The following is a 25,513-nucleotide window of genomic DNA, read 5'->3' as shown; positions in this document are numbered from 1 at the left end:
ATATATATATATGAAGAAATTTACTTTGTAATTTATTGCCTTAAAATTGGGACTGTCTCTTTAAAAACCCATGTCAGAGCATCCAGGTGTTTTGCACAGGTCCACTAAATACAAAATAGTATATTTGAGATGTGGTGCAGGGTTTCCCCCAGTGTATTATAGGCCTGGCGGCCCGCCATGCTTTACTAGCGCCACCGCCAGGCTAAGTTTTCTTTTTTAGGAAAATCAAGTAAAATAAAAAGAATCGCCTTTTTTTTAAGCCGGATTGCACGTGTTTCTGTTGCTCCGAGCGTTTCACTATCAGAGCAGATTTATTCCTAAAATATATGTTTATAGAATATATGTTTATAGTTCATGCATTTAAAGCCGGACCAATCACACCGCTGGGCCTCTGCGCGTTGCCTCGCGCGCTGCAGCAGCTGGATGTCTAAAGTTAACCTCAGCGCGGATCCCAGGCTCCTCCTTTCACTCKAACTGGACACAGGCTGACCGCTATGGATATTTACATCAACCCCCTGTGAGGAATTATTAGTTATGAGGAGTTATTGATTAAGGTAAGAGTTTAAACCCACTGCGTTAGCTCTGGTTGCGCAGCTCTACGTGAACCGCAGGAATAACTTGTAGTCGCGCTTTCCGAGGTGTTTTGACCGAGCGGTGAGAATGATGTATATTTGTGAACAAAACATTATGCGGCGTTTACATCTCAACACGCTGCCCAACGTTTGGCCCCGTTTTCCCTGTAAAGTTTAGGTCTGTGTTCCCGGTTAGCCGGCGCGTTAGTGGTTAACGACCCAGTGCTATTGCTAATCACTCATGGTGCAGGTTTAACCCGGTGAGGAGCTTTCGCTCTCCTCGCAGTCACGCATCACGCTGATTTTATATTATTTTATTATTATTACTAGTATTATTTTTCCGGTTACACTAAGCACCAAACCGTATCAAATGTTYTGCCCACTTAGTCAGACAGAGTTAATGCGCGCGGCCACCGGACATCTGAAAAACTCGTCCAGAAACTCGACCAACCAAAATAGTTTCTTTGTCCCCTTGTTAAAAACTCAACAGACACGAAATGAAAGAGCTGCTAAAGCCACATTAGCAGCATTGAATTAAATCTCCCATTTGTTGCGCATCTCTGCGCAGTGCAGCGGATTACCACATCATGCAGGGCTGGTCCAAGGGTGTATGAGGCCTGGAGCAGAATCTGACTGAGGGGCCCCTTTTGTTGCTAAAAACATCAGCACCTCTAACAGCTTCTGTGTTAGATTTAGTGACATCTAGGACAGGGGGAGTAGTTTAACTGGCAAACCTAAAAAGCAATMAATTATAACTGCAGCTTACTAATTTGTATTTGTGAACAAACGGAGCTGAAACTCAAAGATTAAACTCACAGCATCAGATTGTAGCTGTGGTAACAAACCAATCTGATTATGAATATTGTTCTTTGAACTTCTACAAAGTAAACTTGCCAGCTCCTTAAAATCTTACATATAAATGTTAATTAATTTAAAATCTTTTAATTTATATATGCTGAAACCATTATGTCAAATTTAGCAGCAATGATAATCTCAATAAACAAATGCAACATTTACATATCTGTGGTCTATGTTAAAATATTAGCATTAATGGGGCCCCTGAAGCTTTGGGAAGCTTGATGGAGCCGCTGACTTAATTTGGATTTAACAGAAGTGGACATAATTGATATTTATTTTAATTGTATTTTTTGATTAGTTATTTTTAAGACTGGTTGTGGGTTTATATAGCAGTTCACTGACGTTGTTTTCCCATAACATTATAATTACCCAGTGATATTTTTACTTTTATTGTCTACTTTTAATACAAAAACACGGTGGACCGCCAGTGGACCGCCTCGGCGCCCTGGCCACCAGCCTTAGCAAGTTTTCTGGGGGAAACCCTGTGGTGCAATCAGAGATTTGCACCACATCTGAGGTGCGTCACTGAAGTGCAGCTGACAAATCTGCAGCAACTGTATGACAGTACTTTGTCAACGTTGACTAAAATCTCAGAGAAATGATTCTGGAACCTTGTTTGATCTTTCTCACAAAGAATTAAAGCAGCTCTGAAGGCCAAAAAGAACTACCATGTTTTACCGAATAAAGTGGCTGGTGAGGATAAATTGGTCTAGATAGACAGATAATCTTTTGTTCACTTCTGAGAATTGTTTTTGTCTTAAACATAAGTTACTTCGACCTGAGCTTCTAAAGTTTTTCCGTTGTACCAAGTGAACCGTCTTATTTCCTTCAAAACACTTTCCACGGCCTAATCAACACTCAGCTGACCTCTGCATTGACTTCAAGGTGTAGTTTATAAAATATTGCTAAATTGCTTCTTAGTTCTAATTATTATTGATGTTTTTTACAAAGTTCCTAAAACATATCCAGGTTTGGTTTCTTTTTCCCTTGACAGTCTGTTCAATTACTGAATAAATGGGTACAATACAATGTAAGCTTAATAACTGTACAAAGCGCATTTGAATAAAATAGTCATCAAATAGCTGCTATTTGATGGCCCCACAGCAAGGCAGGAGACATTATCTGAACCACCAAAGAACGTCCTGACCTTAATGCTAAAAACAGCATGAGCACAAAACTTGCTCCCTTTGCTGATGTATTTTTCTTGATACAGGCTTTTGTGGAGGATCAACTATGAAACTGCACTGACGTCAGTCAATAGCTTTAGCTGAAGTCATTAGAGTGGGCATCTCAGCAATACATTCAGTGGAAAGTTCCATTCAGTTCAGAGGTACTCGAATAATCAACAGGGGTTGTTCTGCTCAACTTCACCTTTTGGGTTGAAGAATAAGCACTGAGGTCACAGTTCAGATGTTGAGACAGTCAAGACTACATCTATATGAATAAAAGGGCACAATAGGTTGCTTTTCAGTAGTAATAATGGCAGCTCCAAAGTAGGTGTGGATGTTGCTATAGCATCAGGTTCACCATGTATGTTAGAAACCTGCATACATGCTTTTATTGTAAGCCACAAATAGCAATAGACAACCATGTATTGCATATAAAAATAAATTTGCTGCCCTCTCACTTCCAGAAAGATGAGATTTTTACCTACTACTAGTGTAAATAAAGGCAAAAGGATGCTTATTTTCTAAAAATCAGATGCTTGTTGATTTATCTGTTTTAAATGTGTTAGCCCTTTTCAAAAAGGTTGCCAAGGAACAGAGTTTTTTTAGATTAAAAACCTGCATGACTAATATAATTACATGTATAAACCCTATTGTTTTCTGTATTGCTTCTCAGATTGATGTTCCATCCGCGCTGTTTCTCCCCTTTTAAGAAAGATTGATAGAATGCAAATATAAATATGAGATTATAATTTCTAATTAGGGCTTTGAATGACACTATTGGAACATATTTTGATTACTTACATAATAAATGATTAACCTCTAGTTAAAAACCTTGTGTAATTATAAAATGTCTTGTTTTGTAGACTACAGTGATCCTTTATTCACAATTTGCATTTATTTATACATATTTTAATGCCGTGTATATTGATATGTTTTAATGTTGCATTAAGAAGCTGGGTTAGATTTATCTTGTTGCATTCAAACTGCAGAATGGAAACTTATAAGCGATAAGTGAAGGAAATTAGATTTGCCAAAAATAACAACATTTAAATCTATCAAAAATGGTAGATAAATTACAGCCAGAGATAAGGATTTCCAGCTTTAATTGTCATATATAACATCAAAAGTCTTACTTTAGTGAACTTCTCATAATTTAATGTACAAAAATATCAGGAGGTGTCAAATTACATGCTACGACATTCTAATTGAAAGTAGAAAGTATGGATTACAAACAACACACCAAAAATGACTTCTTCTCTTGTTCAAAATCACCTGTTTTTTTTTTTTTTTTTGTTTGTTTTATTTATGACAACTTGTAGAGGAATACTACATGCAAAATGTGCACACAGTAGATTTTGAAAGAGAGATAAAAAAATATTTGGGACATTGCAAAAACAGAAAAGATGACGAGTCAGTGAACCCACAAAAATAGACCATGTGGACTATTCAATGTTATTAAAGATGAAAACAAAAAAAAACAGATACAAATATAAAGCAATAATTAAATTCGAGTTGTCTCAATAACCATCACTTCAAATGATAAATGACAACCCAACGCTATTCTTTGCATTTGCATTTTCTTGACTGATAATTAATGTTCCCTAAAGTAAAGTGAACATGTAGACTTTGATCGGTCACATCCACTGGAGCAAATTTTACCCTAATGGTAATGGGTCAACACGTGGGCTACAACCTTTCAATTTATGACCCCACTTTTAAGTACAAAGTTCCTAAGTACCTAAAACAGCTTCAGCATTTCTACAATGGTTGCCATGGTGACAATGGCTTTTAGAGGACCCATGCAGGGAAGATAGCTTTGGTGTAATAAATTGGGTTATTGTTTGCTGTTAGATCCAAGCTCCATTAATATTGTTTGCCCCAAGTATTAACGCCGTCTCCCAGCAAGCCTTAGCATCCTGCTATTATTGCATTTACTCTGCCTTGCAAGCAGCAATTCCTGTTGTTCCATGCTCATGTTTAGATAAAGCAGATAATCTAATCAGAATACATTCTGCAAGGATTTATCTATTCTGACGGCTCAAGGTTAGAACTGGCACAGTCTGACTATTCAAGGGTGGTAAAAGGAAAATTGCATTTTTTTAAAGTTCAACCACCTCTCTGGAGAATGACACTTGAAACAAACACTCAAAAAACATGACTTCAAAGACAGTATTAAAAAAAAGCTATTTATGTATTGGAAACAATAACCCATCCGTACAGTTGGAGTACACAGAGACAAAATGCAAATATGTAAAGACCATATTGCCACAAAAACTATTAAGAAAAAATGAGGTATTGTGACTGCAGCAATGAGTCTGGCCACTATTCTCAAAATATTTGTTCCAGTAAACACTTTTCAGTTGAGAGAAAACTTTCTTTTTATTAAACTATTTGTTTCAAGATAAAAATAAATAAATACAATTGCTAAAGATCCCCTTTTACTTCAGAGCTCTGATGGCATGGCTTAGAGGACTATTTCAAAACAAAACAATTCCCCCCCCCCTAAAATAGGTCACTAAAGCAGAGAGGGTGCCTATATTATATTCAGGGATTACCAAGTAAGAGGTATTCACCAAATTTCAATACCAAACTAGGTCATGACAACATACACCAGGATTAGAGAAATTCATATGAAACAGAAATTACTTTGTGAGATTTTCATCTGTGTTGAGATTATCATCTTTATTGTTTGGTATGTATACTTCCAATTTACTGCACAATCAAGAAAAGATAAAAGAGACAATTGTGTTGTATGCTCCCTTTGGGGATCATAATATCTGCACACCTCATCCCTACAATCTCCCTTGCCAGCATACGAGCTCAAATATTTGATTTATTTTTTAAGGACTATGTCAATACTATGAATACAAGTCTGGAGAGGATTCATCTCTGGAAATCAATTTCCAATGCAACAGTTAAAGTATCTTCTTTTTTTTATTATTTTCAATTTTTTTTTAAAAATCCATGTCATTTGAACTAATTCAAATAAGCCATCTGCCATATTGTTCTACTCACTAACTAAATGTTAACTGAGTTGTACAATAAATAAATACATTAATAATATTGTGAACACTAACTCTTTCCACCCACACAAGCACATAGCCTCAAGGACCAAAAGTGGGCATGAATCAAAATCCCAAATGTATAATCCTACGAATAGAAAATTCACTTCAAAGTCCTATTTCATCCATCCAAGATTCATACACTCATGTCTGCACTACTACAGTCAGGCCCCTCAGGTACTAGTTTTAGGGTCAATGTGCTGATAAAACCAGCTAATGATGCCTTCAAAGACCACTAGGCATGCAGAGGCTGACCACAGGAGATTCGGCTTTTATTTCAATATTTATAAATATATATGAGAGCACTTATTTATTAATTTAACCCCTGCACCTAAGCTTAATTCTTTACTCTTTTCATTTAATATTCATAAGTGAACTCTGTTCAGCCTGTGTGCGGATTTTGTTTGGCAGTTCTCAGGAGCCGCTGATCAACCAAGGATCACTAACCGTGTTGAGCTTGTTTGTGTGCGTGTGTGAAAGCAAATATTAATGTGAGTCTTTAAATGGGAAACGACCCTGAATAAATATTGAAGTGAGGGAGGGATTTTTTTAAAGCACCAAAGAGTTATTTACCAAAGAGCTTTACCAAAAGAATTAGAAAATCAGCTATGATCACCAAGACCTCCACCATAGATAAAGGGTTATAGTTGATTAATTACTCAAATGAAGTCAGTTATGAGTAGCATTCAAACACAAGTGCCTCTCAAAGGTGTTCAAAGAACACTCAACCTAAAATAAAAACAAAAAAACACATAAGACCAGCTGCTGAACACTTTTGTAACATAAGAACATTAAAATTGGGTACAAAAGCAATAAAAGTAAAAAAAAAAACAACGAGCATCATGAAGTTGTAAAGGAAGGCTTTTTTAAAGTGTTACGTTTTGCACTTAATACAAACAGAGTTTTTGAATTCCATTGCCAGACTTTGCAGGTTGTTGGTAAACCGGCTGTCTGGAAGCAAGTTGTAGTAGAAGCAATTAACTCTCCATGTTGGACCAGGTCATTTGGGCATGTGTCTAATCTACCCTTACTGTCAGTGTTAATAGATTGAGTCAGCTGTGGCTCAATAGGACAAGTTTCTTCTTGTCGGTCACCGAGTCACCCCACATGTCAAAGCGGTGATGATCAAGAAAATTAACCTGACCTCGCTCATAATTTGCACAAGTTATTGAATGTTTGTAGTTAAAATGTAATTTTAATGTGATTTGTCAGGAGAAATAAACTTGATGTGAGTTTTTTACATAATTTGTATTTGTTCCAGGGCACTGACAGAATGTGCAGTCTTTGAAACACTGCATCAGGACATATTCTTTCGATTTTAACTTTTGCAATATTTTGTAGCTGAAGGGTTAGTATGGACACTTGCTAAAAAAAAAAGGTATATCTAAATTTTAAAATATGATGCCAATATACCGAACATCAGTACAATCAGCAAAAAACAAACATATAAATAAAAAATGCCATGGAAAAATTTGTACTATAAAAACCTTTATCTTTAAATCTTCTTCTGTAATTAGTAATTTGGCGACTCTTTTCTTTCTTTTTATTGCTCGACTATGTGGTGGGTTATTAGTTTTGGTTTCACCTAGACATCTGTTTATTATCAACCCCTTAGTTTACTTGACTTCCATAGATGTATGTATTTTACAGGTTTTTGAAAAATAAAGTGTCTGAAATGTGAACATAACATGACTATTTATTTTTGATCCATTGTTTGTTTAAAACATGTATCCATAAAGCATTTTAGGCTTCATGGCTAAAAGTTTTGGTCTGCGAGCGGCAACAGGAATGATTGAACTATCTAAGACAGTGTTTCTCAACCTTTTTTGGCCCAGCGCCCCCCTAACCCATATCCAGGTCCCTCACCGCCCCCCACCAAAGAATTTGCAGGCTACTTTGCACTGTCCATTATTTTACTATTAATATCACTGTCAGTATTGTAGATGTTTTGATTTTTATGCTTGTTTCTGTATTTATCATCAAAACTAATTTCCCAGAGAACAAAAAAGTTATGGGAGTAAAAATTATTTTCACAGGCGTCTATGAAAAATGCAATGGACATTCAACTTAAAATTGGTAGGCCTAACAGCAGCCAATAAGAGAGGAAAAAATATTCTTATTTTGTGCCATTTTCTACCTGTTAAATATTCCACAAAATGACCAGATAAAAGATGTTCAACATGCCAGTTTAAACTTTGATCTATTTGCAAACGACTGAGCTCTGCAACATTAAAACATGGATAGAACTGTAACTACATTAATCATAACTCTTCTTCTCTTCCGTGTTTGTCAGTTTCTGGTGGTGCAGCTCAGTGTTGCCTTCAGGAGAATGGGACATCAGAGTATCATCCATAAAACGTCACCCACATGGCATTTATTGTTCAAACCAGAGCTTTCAGTGGAAAAACAAAAGTTCCAGATCCTTTTAATGCCATACAAATATGAGACAGAAACATGGATTATATCTTTATATAGACCTGTCTATTGATTTATAGATTAATAGTTTTACTGGAGAGAAATTACAAATAACAAATCTGGTTCTTAATCAAATCCTAATGAGTCAAATTGAACGTGTCATTGAGTCATCAGCCTCATGACATTAACACTGACATGAAAAATAATATTGAAGAAATAAATATATCCAATCTAATTAAAAACATAAATAAGTGATAAGTTATTTACCGTTATGGTCTGTAAGATATATTTATTCTCAGTACTAGATGTGGTTTCAACAAACCCATGACATTTCAATAATATTATTTTACCTTTCATCTCAAAATAGTGTCTGTTTATTCTTCCCATTCCGTCCTCTGTATTAATTATTGCTCGAAAGGTCTTGCCATACCAGTTTATTCCTCTGTATTTACTTTCTTGCATTTTGTTCTTCATTCATTTCCATTTAGTGTCCTTTGATTAGTTTTATCCTCTCTTGGTTTATTGCTCTGTCCACTTTTCTTTCCTGTTAATAGATTTATTTAATCATTTATTGACCCTCATCATCACCTGCTGCGCCGTCTAATCGTCATGCGTTTCACATCATGTGTTTATTTTTTCACTGTTCAGCGTCGGATTCTCTGTTTTTAWGCCATAATTCACATCTAGTTCGTCGCTCCGTTTTATGTCCCGCTTCTCCTGTTTCAGAGTTTAGCGCAATGTGCGCGTCTTTTTTTTTTTTAAGCCCCTAAGGTGCAGGGCGGTCGGGAAGCGAATCGATGGGGAAAAGGCAGATAGACATAAACCTTTTAAACCAACGGAAACTATTTCTGCATTCTGATTATTGAAATTTAAAAAACTATAACTATGCATTGTAGTGCATTTAAGGTGAAAAGTTTACCTTTGACCAAACGCCCCCCAAAGGCATCCCAGTGCCCCCCTTTTGTAAAAATGTCCGCCAGCGCCCCCTGCCGTCCTCTGAACGCCCCCTGGGGGGCGGTACCGCCCACGTTGAGAACCGCTAATCTAAGAGATTTGGTAAAAAAGAAAACGTAATTACATTTTTCAAAGCTTTTCAGTGTCGGTTTTAATCTTTAACGGTTTTAGTACACAGCAAAAGAAAATGATGAGTGAAGTGTTTGGGTCAGTTCATGACCCAAACCTACATGACTAGTAGCCCAGCATTTGTAAACAAAGCGTCACCAGCTTATTTCTAACCTGTTAAACAAGACTTTGGCATTTATGGTTCACTGTTGGTCTTGTTGTAATCTAATTTCAGTTTTCAACTATGGCCATTTTATGTTTTGTAATGGACATTACAAACTTATACCAAGCAGAGTTTTAGTCTGCTTGGTATAAGTAGACTAAAACTACTTAGTCTGACTTTGACTCTGTATCCAAAGTCAGTATATCCTGAAGCTGCTTCAGGATAGAAGAGGCTTCCTAACAAATATGATTTTTAAGCAAACAGACAAATGTATTGATAAATTCCAGGACATCACCTGCCGGCTTCAAGCTTATGAAGAATGAGCAACTGTATTTATTTTATTGTGGGAGTGTCCTTAGTGTTCTGGCCATATAAACTAAACAAGGTTCACAAAATTATATATTTGTAATATAATTCAGAGATAATCAAGAAATGTGCACTATGTCAAGCACTTCATAATTTTGTGTGTGAATGTTGCAATATAAAATTTACTTACTTAACCACCTATCATGCATAACCAGGAGAGTACACAAGTTTCTCTCCAATAAACAGTGAAGTTGGCTTTTGTAATACTGAGTATGCAAATGAAGAATAAAGTTTATTTATATATGTACTTTAAGATTATTTCATAAAGGAGTGATGGGAAAAATGCATAATAAAAAGTGAGTGAAAGAACAACCAAAACCAAACCAGTTTTTATCAAAAGCTAAAAAAAAAAAAAAAAAATCTTAATCCAGATCAAATGCCAAAATCTTAAATCCAAATTTACAGTTCTTGTGTGGATGTGTGGGTAGTAACAGTACAAAAAAATAAATAAATAAATCTGTGCAGCTGAATTGTCAGTTTTTGAGCAACTTAAACACTGAAGAATAATAAGAGTTGCTGAAGCAGTAAGAACAGGGATGTTTCACCGATGTGGTTTTCAGTTATTTTTCGTAGCTGATGCATTTTTTTTTCTCTTTCTCTCATTGCTTTTATCTTCTTTTTTTTTTTGCTTGCTCTATTTGTTTTTGATGAGGATTTCCCATGATAATTTTTACACACTGTATTTCCCAGGGTGCACAGTGTGTGGCTGTTGTAAAGTGACAAGGAGTGTAAAGCTGGTAAAGTGGTTAGCAATAGAAAACCATTTCAGCATTTTAAAGGGTGACTGGGCACTGAGAGGAGACAACATGACTGAAAGAGATAATGTGATCACAGCCACTGGAAGCATTTAAAACATTTGAGAGGACATTCCAGCAGTGTGGCAATGTATGTAAGATATTTTTGCAAAAAAAAAAAATTATCATTGAAGAATATTCAGAATGAAATATCCAATGAGATATATAACATAGTGCAAGCCACATTGATTTCCTCATAGCAAATAGAGCTTTACTTGCACCACTATCACATCCACTGCAGCAGCTTAACATTGACAAGCTATTAATCACTGTAAACTAAAAAGTCACCAAAATCACTTAGTTTGGATTAGTTTACTACCGACTCTGACTTCACTAAGTAGTAGTGGAGTCACAAATCCATATTAATATACAGTTCCTTGTTGCACCCAATTGATATCCAGGTTTAGCCCTTGTCCTTCGCCCGTTGTATCTACAAAAAGAAGCGCCTAAAAACAGCAGAAGTACATTTTAAATTCAAAATGGCCATGGTTTAGAAGCACCCCACTGCCTTCAAAGTGCAACTGCATTCTAAACAAGAGAAAGCTCTCACGAATTTAGAACAACCCCCTAGGAAGGTTTCATATTATCACATTTTAATGTGACTGCAATTGAGGCAAACTTTCTCTTTAAAAAAAACAAAACAACAAAACACATTTATCACTTCTGCATTCGTTTTGCGTTTTTGGTAAACAGAAGAAGAGAGACAAAAGGAAAATTGTCCTCACTATCAATTGTGTAAGAAGCATACAACACCATATTGTGTGTAACATGTTACGCACATATCCTGTGAAATGGGCACTTTGGTGTGATGACAAACTGGTTTCGTTTTGCAGCAAGTACTTAAAGGGGAAAAAACTGTGCAAAGGTGGAAAATAAGGTCAACGTGTACATTTCCCAAGAGAGTATCTACCAATTTACCATTTCTTATTTTCACAGCTCCAGTTAACAGCTTTGGTACCAATTAGTAGAATCAAACCTATCCTGACAAAAGCCCATGTGGTTATATGTGTCAGGAACAGCCACTTATTGCTAAAACAATAATTAGAATAAGTTTAGAAAATAATAGGAGATTTCAAAAGTGAAAGCAGAGGCTTTGAGGTCTATTGTCTTGTTGTTCTTAATTTTAAATGTCCAATTGTCCAAAATGTCCAAAATTAAGAATGGGGCAAAACATAAATTTTAGCTACCTGTAATATTTTTCACGATACATGCTTTGAGATACTATTACACCATCTCCTATGACCTCCCCCATGTTACTTTTGGTATGATGTCATATTTAAGGATCAACTTACCATTTGAGAATAAAATGTCAGTGGTCAGTTAGTCCCACAACTGGTCATGAAATTATGAACTGAATTTGTTTGTACACGTGTCGTATACAGAGGCAAGTAAAATATAATGGGACCCTATGGCAACATATAAATTAATCCTGTGGTGCTATTGCACATGTGTATACATGAAATTTGAGTGATTCTGCATCCACATGTGGCAGAATATTTTATTATGTTAAAAAGTGTGTGACAGGTTGACTTATTTGGGGTTCAGATTCTGCATATTACTGTTAAATACATTGGAACCTAACACTAGATCATGTTTTGCCCTCTGGCATTATGTCTTACTCCACTGGAAAGGCAGATGTGCAATAGTGTGACAAAGGTTTAACATTAAGTCCAAAACTTGTGCACTTGATCTTATTCACAGTTTTCTCTGTTTGGGCTATGCCTTTTAAACATCCTCTGATGAGCATGCAGCTGTAATTTGGGTGTTTACTTCCAGGATTATTAATCTAAAGGCACAGGTCATGCCCAAAGCTAAAATGTTGTATTTATAAGAGTGACTGGAATAGCAAATGGCTTAACATTTTAATAATTTAATACACAACAAAACAGTAACAGAGGAACTGCACCAAGCAGCTATTAATTTAATCAAAAAACCATAGAAAATGAGCATGCAGAGTAAAAATAAGTACTTGAGGCAGAGATCAACTTCACAACTCTATATAGAAATAACAGATGGACTTTTTCTATAAAATAAATAAATAATACAAACTCTTGTCGTGAAAAGACAGATTCAGGAACACTAAAGTTGTACTCAGGCATGTTAGCATATGGCAGTGGTTTCCAAACTTTTTCTCCTGCGCCCCCCCAGTGGTTTCCAAAAATTTTCTGCCCCCCCATTGACTACAAATGGCTGTCTGGTTGAACGACATGTGGAACAGGGTGGGAGGGGGGAGAGAGGATTTTTATAGACTCCTTGTCCCTGCCCCTGGGTGGGAGGGATCAACTTTTTGGGGGGCAAAATGAATGTACGTAGCTGAACATATACAACAATATAGTTAGCCTACAGGCTACTTGTTAAGCTTAAGGTGATGTATTGATATTAGCTAGTCATCTTTTAGCTAACATTACCTGCATCCAGCAACTTTACTCAACTCAGTCGGTTAGTTTGGGGGGCAAACTGTGAAAAGTGCTTTGCGTTTTGCTGGTTTGCTGCCATGATTCTAACACACCTGTGTAGCTCTGCACATCAGCAGCAGGTCTCCTTCACTGCCGCACAGGTGTAAACCYAGCGCGAGCGTCGTAGCGCTCATGTTGCGTTTAAAGGTGGCTCGGAAAAACAGGTTACCACATGTTAACAACGGATGAAACAGTTTTAACTGCTGACAAAAGTGACAGAGGACACAGATATGGTAAGTGTGGAAACCCCTACTGTATCAAATTGACATAGGAATAACAGAGAGTTGGCAATTCTAAGGTAAAAACCCAGCGCATACAGCGTTCATGTTTGTTTTTTTTTCATCCAGACGGCTTCCCGCGCTCCCCCTGCAATGGCACGGCGCCCCACCTAGGGGGCGCGCCCCACAGTTTGGGAGCCTCTGGCATATGGAATCCATTTTAAAATGTTGAGGAAGATTATTTAGTGGTTACTTTCCACCTCTCCCTAGTATATAGCTGAACAAATATTTTCTAAGAAAGCCATCGCCACCAATCAAAAGATTCTGGTCTTACATGAAATCCTTACACTAACCTGATGAGATGGCTTAAATAATTCAGAATTCATCTCAATAATTGCAAATTATTGATATGAATTGTGAAATTGTTCAGATACAGTAATAGATAAAGGGTAAAACTGGAAAACATTGACTGTTATTCTCAAAAGAGAAAATTCAAATTCTACATTTTCACATTAACTGACAAGTTTGGCACATTTATACAGACATGGACAAGAGGAGCAAATAAAAGTTCACTTTATGTATTCAAGTTACTTTTCAGAGCGTGATGATTCCTAGGAACAAATCAACTGCTGTCTGCTATAAAGAGAACCCACACACTGCAGAGCGAATGAGAACAACCTTCTGGCTATCAGCTGTGCGTTCAGGATAACAGGGAACATTATTTTCCAATATTACTACTGGGTAATTAAATAAAAGAACAATTAATAGAGTTTTGGCTTTCAATACCTCCACCACCTACTAAGCAAATCATTCTGCAAACAGTGTTAAGCAAGCTGTTCTGGTTTGTTCCCCCAATGTCTGCAATAAACAAAGAAGGAAAGACAGGATTTCAGTCATGCAATTTAGGATTCATGACTGGAACTAGTTGTACAGAGGCTTCATATTTGTGAAATAAATTAAAATCTGGAAGTGTGCTGAGCTATAGGTCACTGATAATTAGGGGAGTAATTGACATGTCACCCTGCAATCTGGCTGAAAGACTGTACACCATATTAATAAGGCATCATGTTAACTTTCTTCATACAACAAAAGGTATTCTGTTTTTCTCAGAAAAAGTACAATGTCAGAAGGGATGTGGGATCTCTGCAATAGCTGCTGATAGAAATTCAGGTTTTTCAAGCATTTTTTTTAATGCAGACAGCAAAAAAGAATTATGCAGTTTCAGGACTCCTGAAGCTTTCAAAGGCTATGCACTTTTCTTGACCACGGTTTCCTCTCACCCCCCTATTCATAGAGGTAAATTTGTATCCAAGTACCTGGCCTTCTTACTAATGTTCCTCCTTGTCAGAGACAAAGGAGTTATAAGACTGGAGGATTTGGCAGGCTCTACCACTTGCAGCCATTATTTCAACCCATCCATCTAAGAAGGATAATAGAGTGTCCTTGCCTTTCAACGCCTAGAGGAGTGACCAGTTATCACAAACCACCAGCTCTGTTGTTAATAAAACACGGGATGGGAGGATCATGCTCGGGATAAAAAGGAATGGGGATAGAGGGAAGGGTAGAGGAGAAATGGGTCCGTGCTATTCTGACAGACGCCTTGCAAAGGTGAAGTTGATCACAATCAGCAGCCAGTTGCCAAGCTGGCAGGGGTTCTCTTTTAACATCTTAGCTTTAGTTGCTGTGAAGATAAATTTAGCCCCATCGCATCTCTCTCTCTAGACCGCGGAGAGGGGTGGAGAAGTGAGAAGAGGAGGAGATGAGAAGAATTGGAGTGGAGAGGTGGGGCAAGCAGTGTTAGGCTGATCTAGCTAATGGCCAATCTGACCTTCATAGAAAGTCAAACGGTACGAACAGGGAGTAGTGTGTCATACAAAGCCACTACAGTTTAATCAAGGCTTTTTCCATTATGCTTGACCTCTCTATGAGTTTCATCAAGTAGTTGAAATTTCATTGATTGCTTAGAATGTGTGTGGAAAGCAAGTATCATGCAGGATAAAACAAGTGAAGAACAAATAAAAAGGAGAAAAGGTGTTTTGTTTTTGTGCCTGATTTACATAGTAAGAAAAAAACATTGAAAACTAGTGTAGCATATTATAACCCAAGTGTCTGTAATTATAAATTGGTTATTGATGTTTAGGTTGCAAACAGACTTAGTAAAGCATAATAACATATAGTAGAAATAGCCCTGAATTTTAGAACAGATTCAGTTTCATATGAAGTAATATTGCCCCCATTCTCTTGTCTGCCATCTGATTTTTTTATCATTTCTTTCCACTCTGCAGTCCACAGCACATTTCCTTGCTGTTCATGATTGAGATATAGTCTCAGAAGCTTACAATGACACTGCACCTCTCCTAGGATTACAGTTTAATCTTACCCTAACGTTTCTTTGTCAACGGCGACTGTAGCTATGCAGTATTTTCAAAATCTGATGGAAAAAAATGCCCTTTGTTGTTGCAAATAACAGTTCTGTACCAATACTATTTCAGTCAAGAATGCAAATTTTATTCTACACAAATCACAGAAAAAAAAAATAAAAAAAAAACAGTTTGCTGCTTTTTCTGCAACAATCCACAATTTGAAGATCAAGGAGAGTTTTTAGACTTTGAGGTTTGAAATCAACAAAACACAATAATACAAGGTAATCTTATAGAAATCTGGAGATTTCTGAGATTCCTTGGGCTCTATTGTGTCCACAGAGTTGTTTCAAAGATTTTAATTTTGTATTTTTATGTGGACCTTGTCTTTCTGAAGGAGGTTGTGGCTGCCACAGAGTGCTGTTGCCATGGCAGGCTAGTTTTTGATCTGCAATAATCTTAAGGTGGACTGTCCCGTTAAAGTAACATCAGATCAACATGAAGATTCAGGGCTTTTAAGCAAAGAAACTGCATGAAAGACTATCAATACTGCTTATTTAAACTGTTGATTTTAATAATGTGGCTGAAAAAAGTTAGTAAAGCACATGTATCCAAAACCCAAATATGCTGGGAAAACACCAAGAAAGCAAATTAAAAAATCTGTTAAGAATCCATCTGGTCTGTTGTTCTGTATAAAGACCATAAATAGAAACTTGCAAGAAAAATCTGACAATTTCCTTTAATCTAAATATGCAAAAGGCTTCCTATCCGGTGCCATTGTTTTGTTTTTCTCAAACATTTTCTAGCTATATTTAAAGATCTACTCAACTGGTATTATTGAATCGTAACTCAATTCTGTAAGTAACAAAACTCATATAATTTAAAAAAGTCATATTTTTAAAGCCTCTATTTCTGTCAAGTGTGATGATTTTTTGCTTATAGTCAATGAAGACACAATATTTAATTTCTTAGAAGATTAGAATTTCATCAGGCCATTAAAAAATAATAATACACAAGTGTGGTCTTAATTAGAAGTATGTTTCATATCTGATAAAAACAGTTAATCCTTCGTTTAATTATAATGAAATATAAAGTTACATTTTCAAGTGCTTCAAAAAAAGCGGATCAGTGGAAAGAGTATCAACATTGTATGAAATCTTTCTGGATACGTATGCTACACAGAGATACAGCCCATTCACTGCTGTGATTTTATAAATTGCATCTTCCAAAGTGGTGTTACTGCAGCATTATTGGATATTCCATTTCCAAAGCTCCCAAACTCTCCTCTCTAATATCAGTTCATGGCCAAACAGGATTTAGCACTTGAGTGTATTTCAAAAGTCTAAAGATTCTGAGCATTAAAAGCACCAAGCATGTATAGCAGTTTGCTAATGTGATTTTCCAGTATGGTCAATAAGTACATTTCAAACGGATACATTTAGACATTGTATAAACCTTGTAAACTGTGTCCAGAGTTAGTTCATTTTCAACCTCATTTTTTTTAGTCTGGGCTAAGTATAAAATAAAGATTTGTTGTACTTCAAATAACCATTCTGTCTGTTAAAAAAAGTTCAGGTTTTCCAAGTATATTTTATACAAACAGCAAAAAAGAATTATGCATTTTCAGGACTCCGGAAGCTTTCAGAGAATATGCACATTTCTGCATAAATTAACAGTTAACAACTTTGTACCAGGAAGTGCTAACTGTTAGCTACCACTGCTAAAGCGAGTGCTACGCTGATAAATAGCTCACCATGTAAGCAAGTTAATCTAAAACTATATTTTATGTTGGTCTAAAAAGGAAAAAAATGAAGCATATTTTCTGAAACTGAGTTATGTTGCATTAAGTACCTGTTTTGTGCAGTGTATCTGTATTGGGATCGCAGGAATAAAATATGCCAATCTGGCATATTTTCTGCATCAAGGAGGGCTGAGTTTACTATCTTTTTGTTTCTTTTGAAGTAGCATTCACTTGAATTTTGTAAGATTGTTATATAACAGGGGCGACTGTGACTAAGTGATAGAGAATATTCTTGCAATCGGACAGTTGTAGGTTTGAGCCAAGCTTCTTCCCATCATTAGTATTAAACATGTCTGTGTGAATGCGACTGCGTGAATATGTCTGTAGTGTAAAGTGCTTTAAGTGGTCAGTATGACTGGAAAGGTGCAATATAAATTCAGATCCTATACCATAACTTATGTAGCTACACTGAACATCACAATATGAAGGCTACGGTATCAGAAATACATAGAGTTGATAGTGGAAACTTATTTACCCAAAGGTGCCTTTTGTCGTACACTACTAAAATCCCAAAAACAGTTGTACACAGTGGTATGACAGATATTTAAAGATTACCCCTGGCATAAACAAGGTTAAACTAGATAGCATCTTCCAAACAATATAAAGTGAAAATAGATAAATCAATGCCATAAACCTTGAAGAGATGAGACTTTTCTTCTCGATTCTTGTTAATTTGTTTATAGCTTCTTCTTTTTTTTATCCTCACCTGCAAGTCAGTTCTTTTGTATGAATTTTACAATAAAAATTTAATTCCCAGTTATCTACTCATCATGCATATAGAGTAAATGGCAATAAGCGCATTGATCCCTAGGAGTACGGGGACCACAAACTGAAAAACATCCAATAAATCAATGGGACATATGCAGTCCATGAGGTGACTTTTCCAGTTTATTGTATTTTACCTGCTGCAGAACTGAAGAACTACAGTTCGGATGCAGTTAGTTTCTTGTGTGTCATGACTGGTATTCACAATAAGCACAACCAAACTATTCTTCTCCACGCAATTTGGAATAAACTATTAATGAAGGAAGGTGTCTCTCTGTGCCCAAGGACTGCTCAACAATCAGCCCAAGGACTCACTGCATATAGGATGGGATAATTTCCGCCAGCTGTGCCTTTTCACGTTCGCTCCTGCCCCTCTCCCAACCACTCCTCCCCATGCAACAACTCCCTGATGCACTCGGAATGACAGAGGAAAGAAAATTATCGAACACCAATACAATAAAGCTGTCTGGTAACTTAATAGGCTGCTGAGTAGGGGCAGCGTGGCCATCTTGCTTTGAGGCGATAATGAGAGTCATCATTCCCTCATGGGCTAAAAGAAAACGGCCTGTGTGAGAGGACATGCATTTATCTGAGCACGCATGCGTATGTTTGGCTGTGAGGCTTTTTGGTCCGGTGAGGCTCAATAAGCACACACTACCGTGCTGCAACAAAGCCAGCAGGATATTTTGCTGAATTCAACTGAAAGGAATTCTGTGAGAAATTCTGTTCACTAAATCAGGCTAACGTCCGTATAATGTTGCTGTAAGCTTCAGGGAGACACAAAGCATGCACTGTCCTATTTATCTTATTACTGGTCCCTGAACCAGTTCCACATGTGAGAAAAACATCCCAGATTAATAAAACAAACAAAAAAAACTGCGTTGTAATGGAGGTGAAAGAAAGACTTACCAGGATTACTGAAATAATAATAGAAGGTGCTGTAATTTGTTTCTAGTGACAAGGATTTTTGTTAACACTGGACTTTTACTCGTGAAAGCATTCCTTTTTCAAACTCTACGATAAAACATTCTTGTTCCTGTTTACTTAAGTCACCAGTTGTAGTTCTATTTAAATAAGTATTATGCGATATTAATATCACAAATATTCCAATATGTTGCACCTCTGTCACTTGACTTGAGACATTTGTGCATAATACATACACTACAATAAGCTGCACTTTATGTTTTCCTCATGTGAACATTATGGGTTCCTTCAGTCATTTTTTTATATCAAGAAAAAGTTATTCTAATTTAGACTAAATGAATGTAAGATTACATGGCTGACAGAAGATGCCGGCTAATGTGCAAAGACTTTGGGCGTTTGCTGTCATTTGCGAATCATATAAGGATAAGTAGCAAACAATTCATGTTGTTTGCTACTTCCATGTGAAAAAAAAAATGCTACTCCTTATTTTACTCTATATTTTCTGCCCTCAGTGACTGACAAATCTATCAAAGTCTTAGAAATGTTTACAGCAGCTAAGGAAATTCTGACCTGTTGACTGTGCTGATGCCAGCTAGCACAGCAAAATCACTGCATGACACAGTGGTGTGCCCGGTGGCATCAAGGGAATGTGGGTGAGATGGAACTGCTTTGTGTTTACACCATTGCCTCGTTAGCTTTTCCCTGTTTGCTGATAGTGGACCCAGGGGGACACAACAAGCATTAAATATTTAATGGAAAGAAAACTGAGGGGTCCAATGTTTGTGAACATTACTGCTACATGAAAAATAAATATATGCAAATGTTTTCTCAGCTGTATATTTAGGAAATGCAGATATAAAAGTTTTCAATGTTTTCATAAAGTACAAAAAGTTTAAACTGTGTTAATTATTTGACATTTTTCCTGAGTGATGGGAAAGTTAATTGTCAGACGCTACCTGTTATTCTATAACAAACTAACTCCCAATGAGTATTTTGGAAACTATTCTTGAATGTCTTTAAAGTGTGAAGTAAAGAAAGTAAGCTTTCATTTGACAAAAAAGGTACAGTACAATCATTAAGCACTGCTGATTTACTATAGATTTGGAACAGTCCAGTACTTTACAACTTTAATATTCTTGTATTATCTTTGTAGATTTAACATGCATGTTTCCATTTACTAGTAACTTGATGCTGGAACACCTGAAGTTCTTCAAGGTAGAACAATAAAGGACATTTTTATCCTATCCACCTTCTAACTGACCTAACAATCCTCTAAATGTGCTCATATGTAAACTAAGAAATAGCTAGCTCATCAGAAAAGATCCCATAAATGTAATTTATGGTTTGCTGTGTTTGTTTTGTTTGTTTTTTTCTCCCACTCATTTCATTTAATTCTAAATGAGGAAATTAAACAAGCAGTTCTTTGTTGTTTCCGAATGTTTTGGCTTTGTAGAAACAAAAGTGGCATGAAAAATTACAATGATCACAGTATTTTATTCAAACTTGTTTTGCAAATGTGACCAGATTTTTAGCACTTCTTCTTGTGAGATGCTTGCAGACCTTAAAATTATATGGAGTCTACAGTTACAGTTCAGCTGAAAATATACAGTATTGATACCCTCTGCAAATTTAGGCTATAAGCAATCTTTTTATGTGCCAACACGTTGCTTTTGTTTGTGAGTAATGTTAATGTTGTGGAGTGGCAGAGACACACAAAATCTTTAGAAAAATATAAAGATTAGGGTGATGACCAGGAGGCCTCTCAACCTCAAAGTTCTGTAGCTCACCAGCAAAGCTAAATTGTGAAAATACCAGTGGACATACGCAAAATGCTGATCAGCAATTATAAGAAGCGTTTGAATGCTATGATTCAGATAAAGATTTAGAGTAAGATAAAAAAGAGTAAGGTAAAAACAAATTTGAACATAAAAACCGAAAACCCTTTTTTTTATGTTGCTTTATAAATTTAACGGATGTTTTTTTTTTTTTTTTTTTAAAAAAAAGACCTTCCCATTTGAAAATAGCTATAAACTGAACTATTTTGTCAATATATGCATGGCGTCGTTGAATTGTGTAATAAAATAAAAATACCTACACAGTTAAATGAATTACAATAGGTTAACAGTTTAGGCAAGGCTGGTGAAATTCTTCACACTTACGCTGTAACAGAAAGAATTGCATGCACCTAACCCTATCTGTGAAACACAATGACAGGAAAGGAATTCACACAAATTATCCCTGCAACACGCAAAAAAAAAAAAAAAACTTGGCATTGCGGTGAGCAACGGATGCAGATTATGGTAAGAGTCCAACCCCCCTCTCAGCTCTTGTTGATAAACTGTAGCAGAGAAAAACCGACATCATTAAGATTCACCAGTGCAAAGCGACACAAGCAAACCTTCTCTAACCCCCCGATGACTATCAAGCTCTGTGTTTTCCAAGCACGGAGGTAATGAGACAAATACTTATTACTCAAGTAAAAATGGCATGAATATTAGCATCACATTAGCCCTGAATTTAATGATGTTTCGAGTACAATATGTCACTGTTACTCGGATGCAAAACATTTTTAGGCTTTGTAGAAGGAGAAAATAGTAGAAATATTTTTTTGCAATGTTCCAAAGCACGGATGGAGGCAAAAATGAAAAAAATAGACATATTTTGTCCAATAACTCTCTTTGTCTTTCTCCATGGAATGCCGATGTAATAATGATCTTCAAAATAGTTTGGATTTTATGATATGAAATGATTTGCATTAGGTGAAACTCTAATGATTGTTTGCCAAAGAAATGGGACCATCAGTACTCACTAAAGGGGTGCAAGGGGTCCAATATTCAGGATTCAGCTCTGCTCGAGGACGGAGGTCCAGATATTCGGGGTTCAGTTCAGTTCGGGCACGAGTTAATGTTCCCTTCATGGAAATTGAAAAAAAGGTTCCGTTAGAATTGGTTATTTAATTATGGTTTTGTTTGCATTAACAAAATGTGTACAGAACAGAAAAAACACAAAGCTCAAATTTCCTAAACGACTCAAAAACAAGATTGTTTACAAAGATATAAGAATGTCTTCAAATAAACTTGGCCATGCATTCAAACACATATGTAGGTATGTATAATGTTAATTTGAATAATTAACATGAAGTTTCACCAAAAATTTCAATTAAAGAACAGGAAATGAGGTTAGAAATGCAGTTTCCCATTCCTGAGGCCTGTCCTAAGTGACATGCCATTGGAATGGACTGATTTTGCTGGGCCCCATGTGGTCTATGATATATACTGTAATTATCTGCTGATTCTCAAAATGGTTGTGTGTAATGAGGCTATGCTGCATGAAGCCCCAGGCATAAATCACTGTCTTTAACTGACTTCCAGATGACCAGAAACAACACAGAGCAGAGAAAGAAATGGGTTATCGGAGAAGCACTACTGTAAAATTGTGTCTCTTATCAGCACACACCATATTGTCAGCCTAAATAATTTCATACATTATTTTTTCAAAAAGGTATAAGTCGACTTGCAATTTATAATTTCTTTTTTTTTTTTTTTTTTTGGTTATAGCCCAGCAACCGGTTCATTAACTGCTAACAGTCTTATTCGGCATTGCAAAAAAGGTGGAGACCTCGTAATGTATGCGTTAGCCTCAACCTTGTTGAATGACATGAGAATATCAGGTGGTCGGCTGTCCCTGGAATGAAACTCCTTCTAAAAGCAAACACACCGCTGCGAGGTACACAAGCAACAATCCTGTATAAAAACAAATACTTATAATAATGAAATGGATTACATGGTGTGCGGTATTTGGTAATTGGAAAATCTACGGTAATTAAAACAAAAATGTCCCGTTTGAGAGTTGTCTCCCCAGATATTTTAATGTAATACATAATAAAATAATTTATTTTTAATCCAAAGTTGGAATATCATTTTAACACCCAATCTGTACATTACATTCATTGTGCTGTAATTTATTTTCAATTATAGAAAAACAAAAAAATTAAAAATTTGGTGAATAAAATATATGCAAAATGTATTGTTAATCAGTCAGTCCTGAAGGGTAAAACTCAACTGTCAACAGTGATTAAGTTTAATGAACCTTAAACCTCAGCTAGACTATTTAACTAAGAAGCTATAGAAAACTGCACTGAATGCATGATTAAAGTCACAATCAATGATAGTAACAGAGTAATAATAGTAAATCACAGTGGATTACATTATTGTCATGAGCAGGTTTGTGTTAAATGTGGTTTACAAATGGATGTTTTAAATTCCTTGTAACTTGCAAGTTCACACAATATAGTAAGACGGGTATCATCCAAACCATAGGTAAAACAGAAGAGAATGCTGTCCAAAGACCTATGCTAGTTTTCCGTTTTTAGTTGGGTTAGAAATCAACCTTTCCAAAATGTACTCAGGCAATTTTAACGAGACATGTTTCTCACAACAGTTTCCCTTAACAGTTCTTCCAATTATTGAAATACCGGGGAAACGGGTAGAATGCAGCTGAGCAGCGCTCAGAACCTCTATCTCATTTTGTGTTGGCTTAATATATGATTTCACTTGTCTGTCATTCTAATTAATGGAAGTGCTGTACTATAAACTTCCCAAAATGTGGGATTATTTATGACTATCTAGCCATTTATCATTGGTATGATATGTGACAGAGAGAAGGAAGTGAGAGTTGGCAACATTATAATTGATCATTTTTCACTTCACATTGTCAGTGACGGTGGTAAAGTCCCTGGTTGACGCTGACAGCGTCACATGTTACACCTGTCAACTCTGACAACAAGTATAAGCAGCATGAATAAAACAGTTTATTAAGATTTACTGAGTGTCCTGCAACTGCATGAGGTGAACACCACTTTCCACTACCTGAGCAAAAACTGGAGTATTCTAGACAATGTTGCAGCTAAGGATTGAGAGATCATTTAAGTATGCAACGTGTTTAAAATTTTAACTATACCCAATCAGTGGTGTTAATGATAGTCTGAAAATGACTGTTTTAGTTTACATTTACTGAACAGAGTCTAAAACTGGGGAGAGGTTTCTTGTCACTAAATGGCCACCACTGGAAGTTCTCAAGTAATTAGTGTTTTTTAAAATTAGGCAATGAAATTAAACTAGCACAGCATCATTCTGATGTAACAGCTTGTGGTAAATGATTCTGTGTAATTTTGTCAGTAGTACTCTGTCATACAACTAAATGATTATGGAAACTTAGATGAACAACAGATTTCCACCTGGTGTGAATGAAACTGGTATCTACTTTGCTGCTTTACTACAAAAAATTGAACCTTTATGAGTTAAATGCAGCAATCATCATTGAGTAAATGTAGCAGCATATTCCTGAGGCGTGTGACCTCTTTTTTTAGATTTAAAATCTTGGTAAAATGCCTTTATGGGACTGTGCTCTGGTGCTTTGTAACATGCTGTTAGCAACAGGATGTGGCATGGGGTCTGTTTGTTTTCAGTACATGCCATCAGATTCTCTTAGATTGCCATCAGRGGAGTTGGAAGGTCAGGTGAACACCTCACAATTGTTCTTTTCGCTGCTCTTCTGCAGGTTTTATTAGACCCACAGTTCTGCTGAGAAGAGTCAGGTGCTAAGGAGCAGCACAGTTCCCATGCAACGTAGGGAGAATAATAAAAGTAACAAGCTTGAAAACATTCAAGATACAAGTTTTCATGTCTATTCAAAGGTAGAACGCAATGCATTATTTGTGTATCACTGATTATATGGTTTAGCAGTTTAGTGTATTCAGTAGAGATGTGCCGATCAGGTTTTTTCCTGCCGATTCCGATCATTCATGAGGGCCGATCACCGATACCGATCACCGATACCGATCACATAATTATTACTTTTTTAATCATAAGCACTACCGGTTACATTATATGGAAAAAGGAACCATGAATTCACCTTAATTTAGACAAAAACTTGTTTTTAACAGTGGTGGAGAAAGTACTCAAAAAATGTACTTAAGTAAAAGTACAAATACACAGTCAAAAATGTACTCAAGTAAAAGTCAAAGTACCACATTAACATTTTACTTAAGTAAAAGTAAAAAAGTGCTGGCTTTTAAAAATACTTAAGTATTAAAAGTAGAAGTACTTGCTGAACGCATTTCCTAATCGCTAATATCATTACGTGTGCCGATTGTATTTAATTTTAATAGAAATTAATACATCAGAAATGGCACATTTCTGATGTATTAAAATGGAACACGTTTAACCRCAGATTAAACGTGTTCTTATTGTGTTTATTCTCTGTATCAGTTTAGACTTGGATATGTGATTCTATGGATCATAATTTCAGGGATGGAAACATCTTGTCTCCTGTCCTAACATAGCATGAACTTCATTAGTGACATTTATTTAAAAAGAAATCCAACTGAAAGGGGATGGAAAGAAGGTGAGGGGAGGCAACCAAGGAGCCATGTAGCAGAGTTGTAGTCAAGACCACCGAACCCGAGACCAAGACCAAGACCAGCGCCCCGCGCTAAATGACACAATAAAATTAAGTTTACCTATCAAA

General features: G+C 36.2%; 1 protein-coding gene across 4 annotated transcripts in view; it reads right to left on the bottom strand.

Annotated features, from left to right (window-relative positions):
- pcdh9 (protocadherin 9) overlaps positions 1-25,513 on the bottom strand; it is a 202,342-nt gene that overhangs the window by 112,368 nt on the left and 64,461 nt on the right. For 2 of the 4 annotated variants that reach the window (XM_008404416.2, XM_008404418.2), the window contains exon 3: positions 21,795-21,896. The exons of the other annotated variants lie outside the window; for them this stretch is intronic. In XM_008404416.2, the coding sequence (XP_008402638.1) occupies positions 21,795-21,896 (102 nt within the window). The remainder of the gene's footprint in view (positions 1-21,794; positions 21,897-25,513) is intronic. 4 annotated transcript variants of the gene reach the window in all.

This window comes from Poecilia reticulata, linkage group LG3 (genome assembly GCF_000633615.1).
Source record: "Poecilia reticulata strain Guanapo linkage group LG3, Guppy_female_1.0+MT, whole genome shotgun sequence".
NCBI classification, from domain to species: domain Eukaryota; kingdom Metazoa; phylum Chordata; class Actinopteri; order Cyprinodontiformes; family Poeciliidae; genus Poecilia; species Poecilia reticulata.
This window is presented reverse-complemented; position numbering and strand designations above follow the sequence as displayed.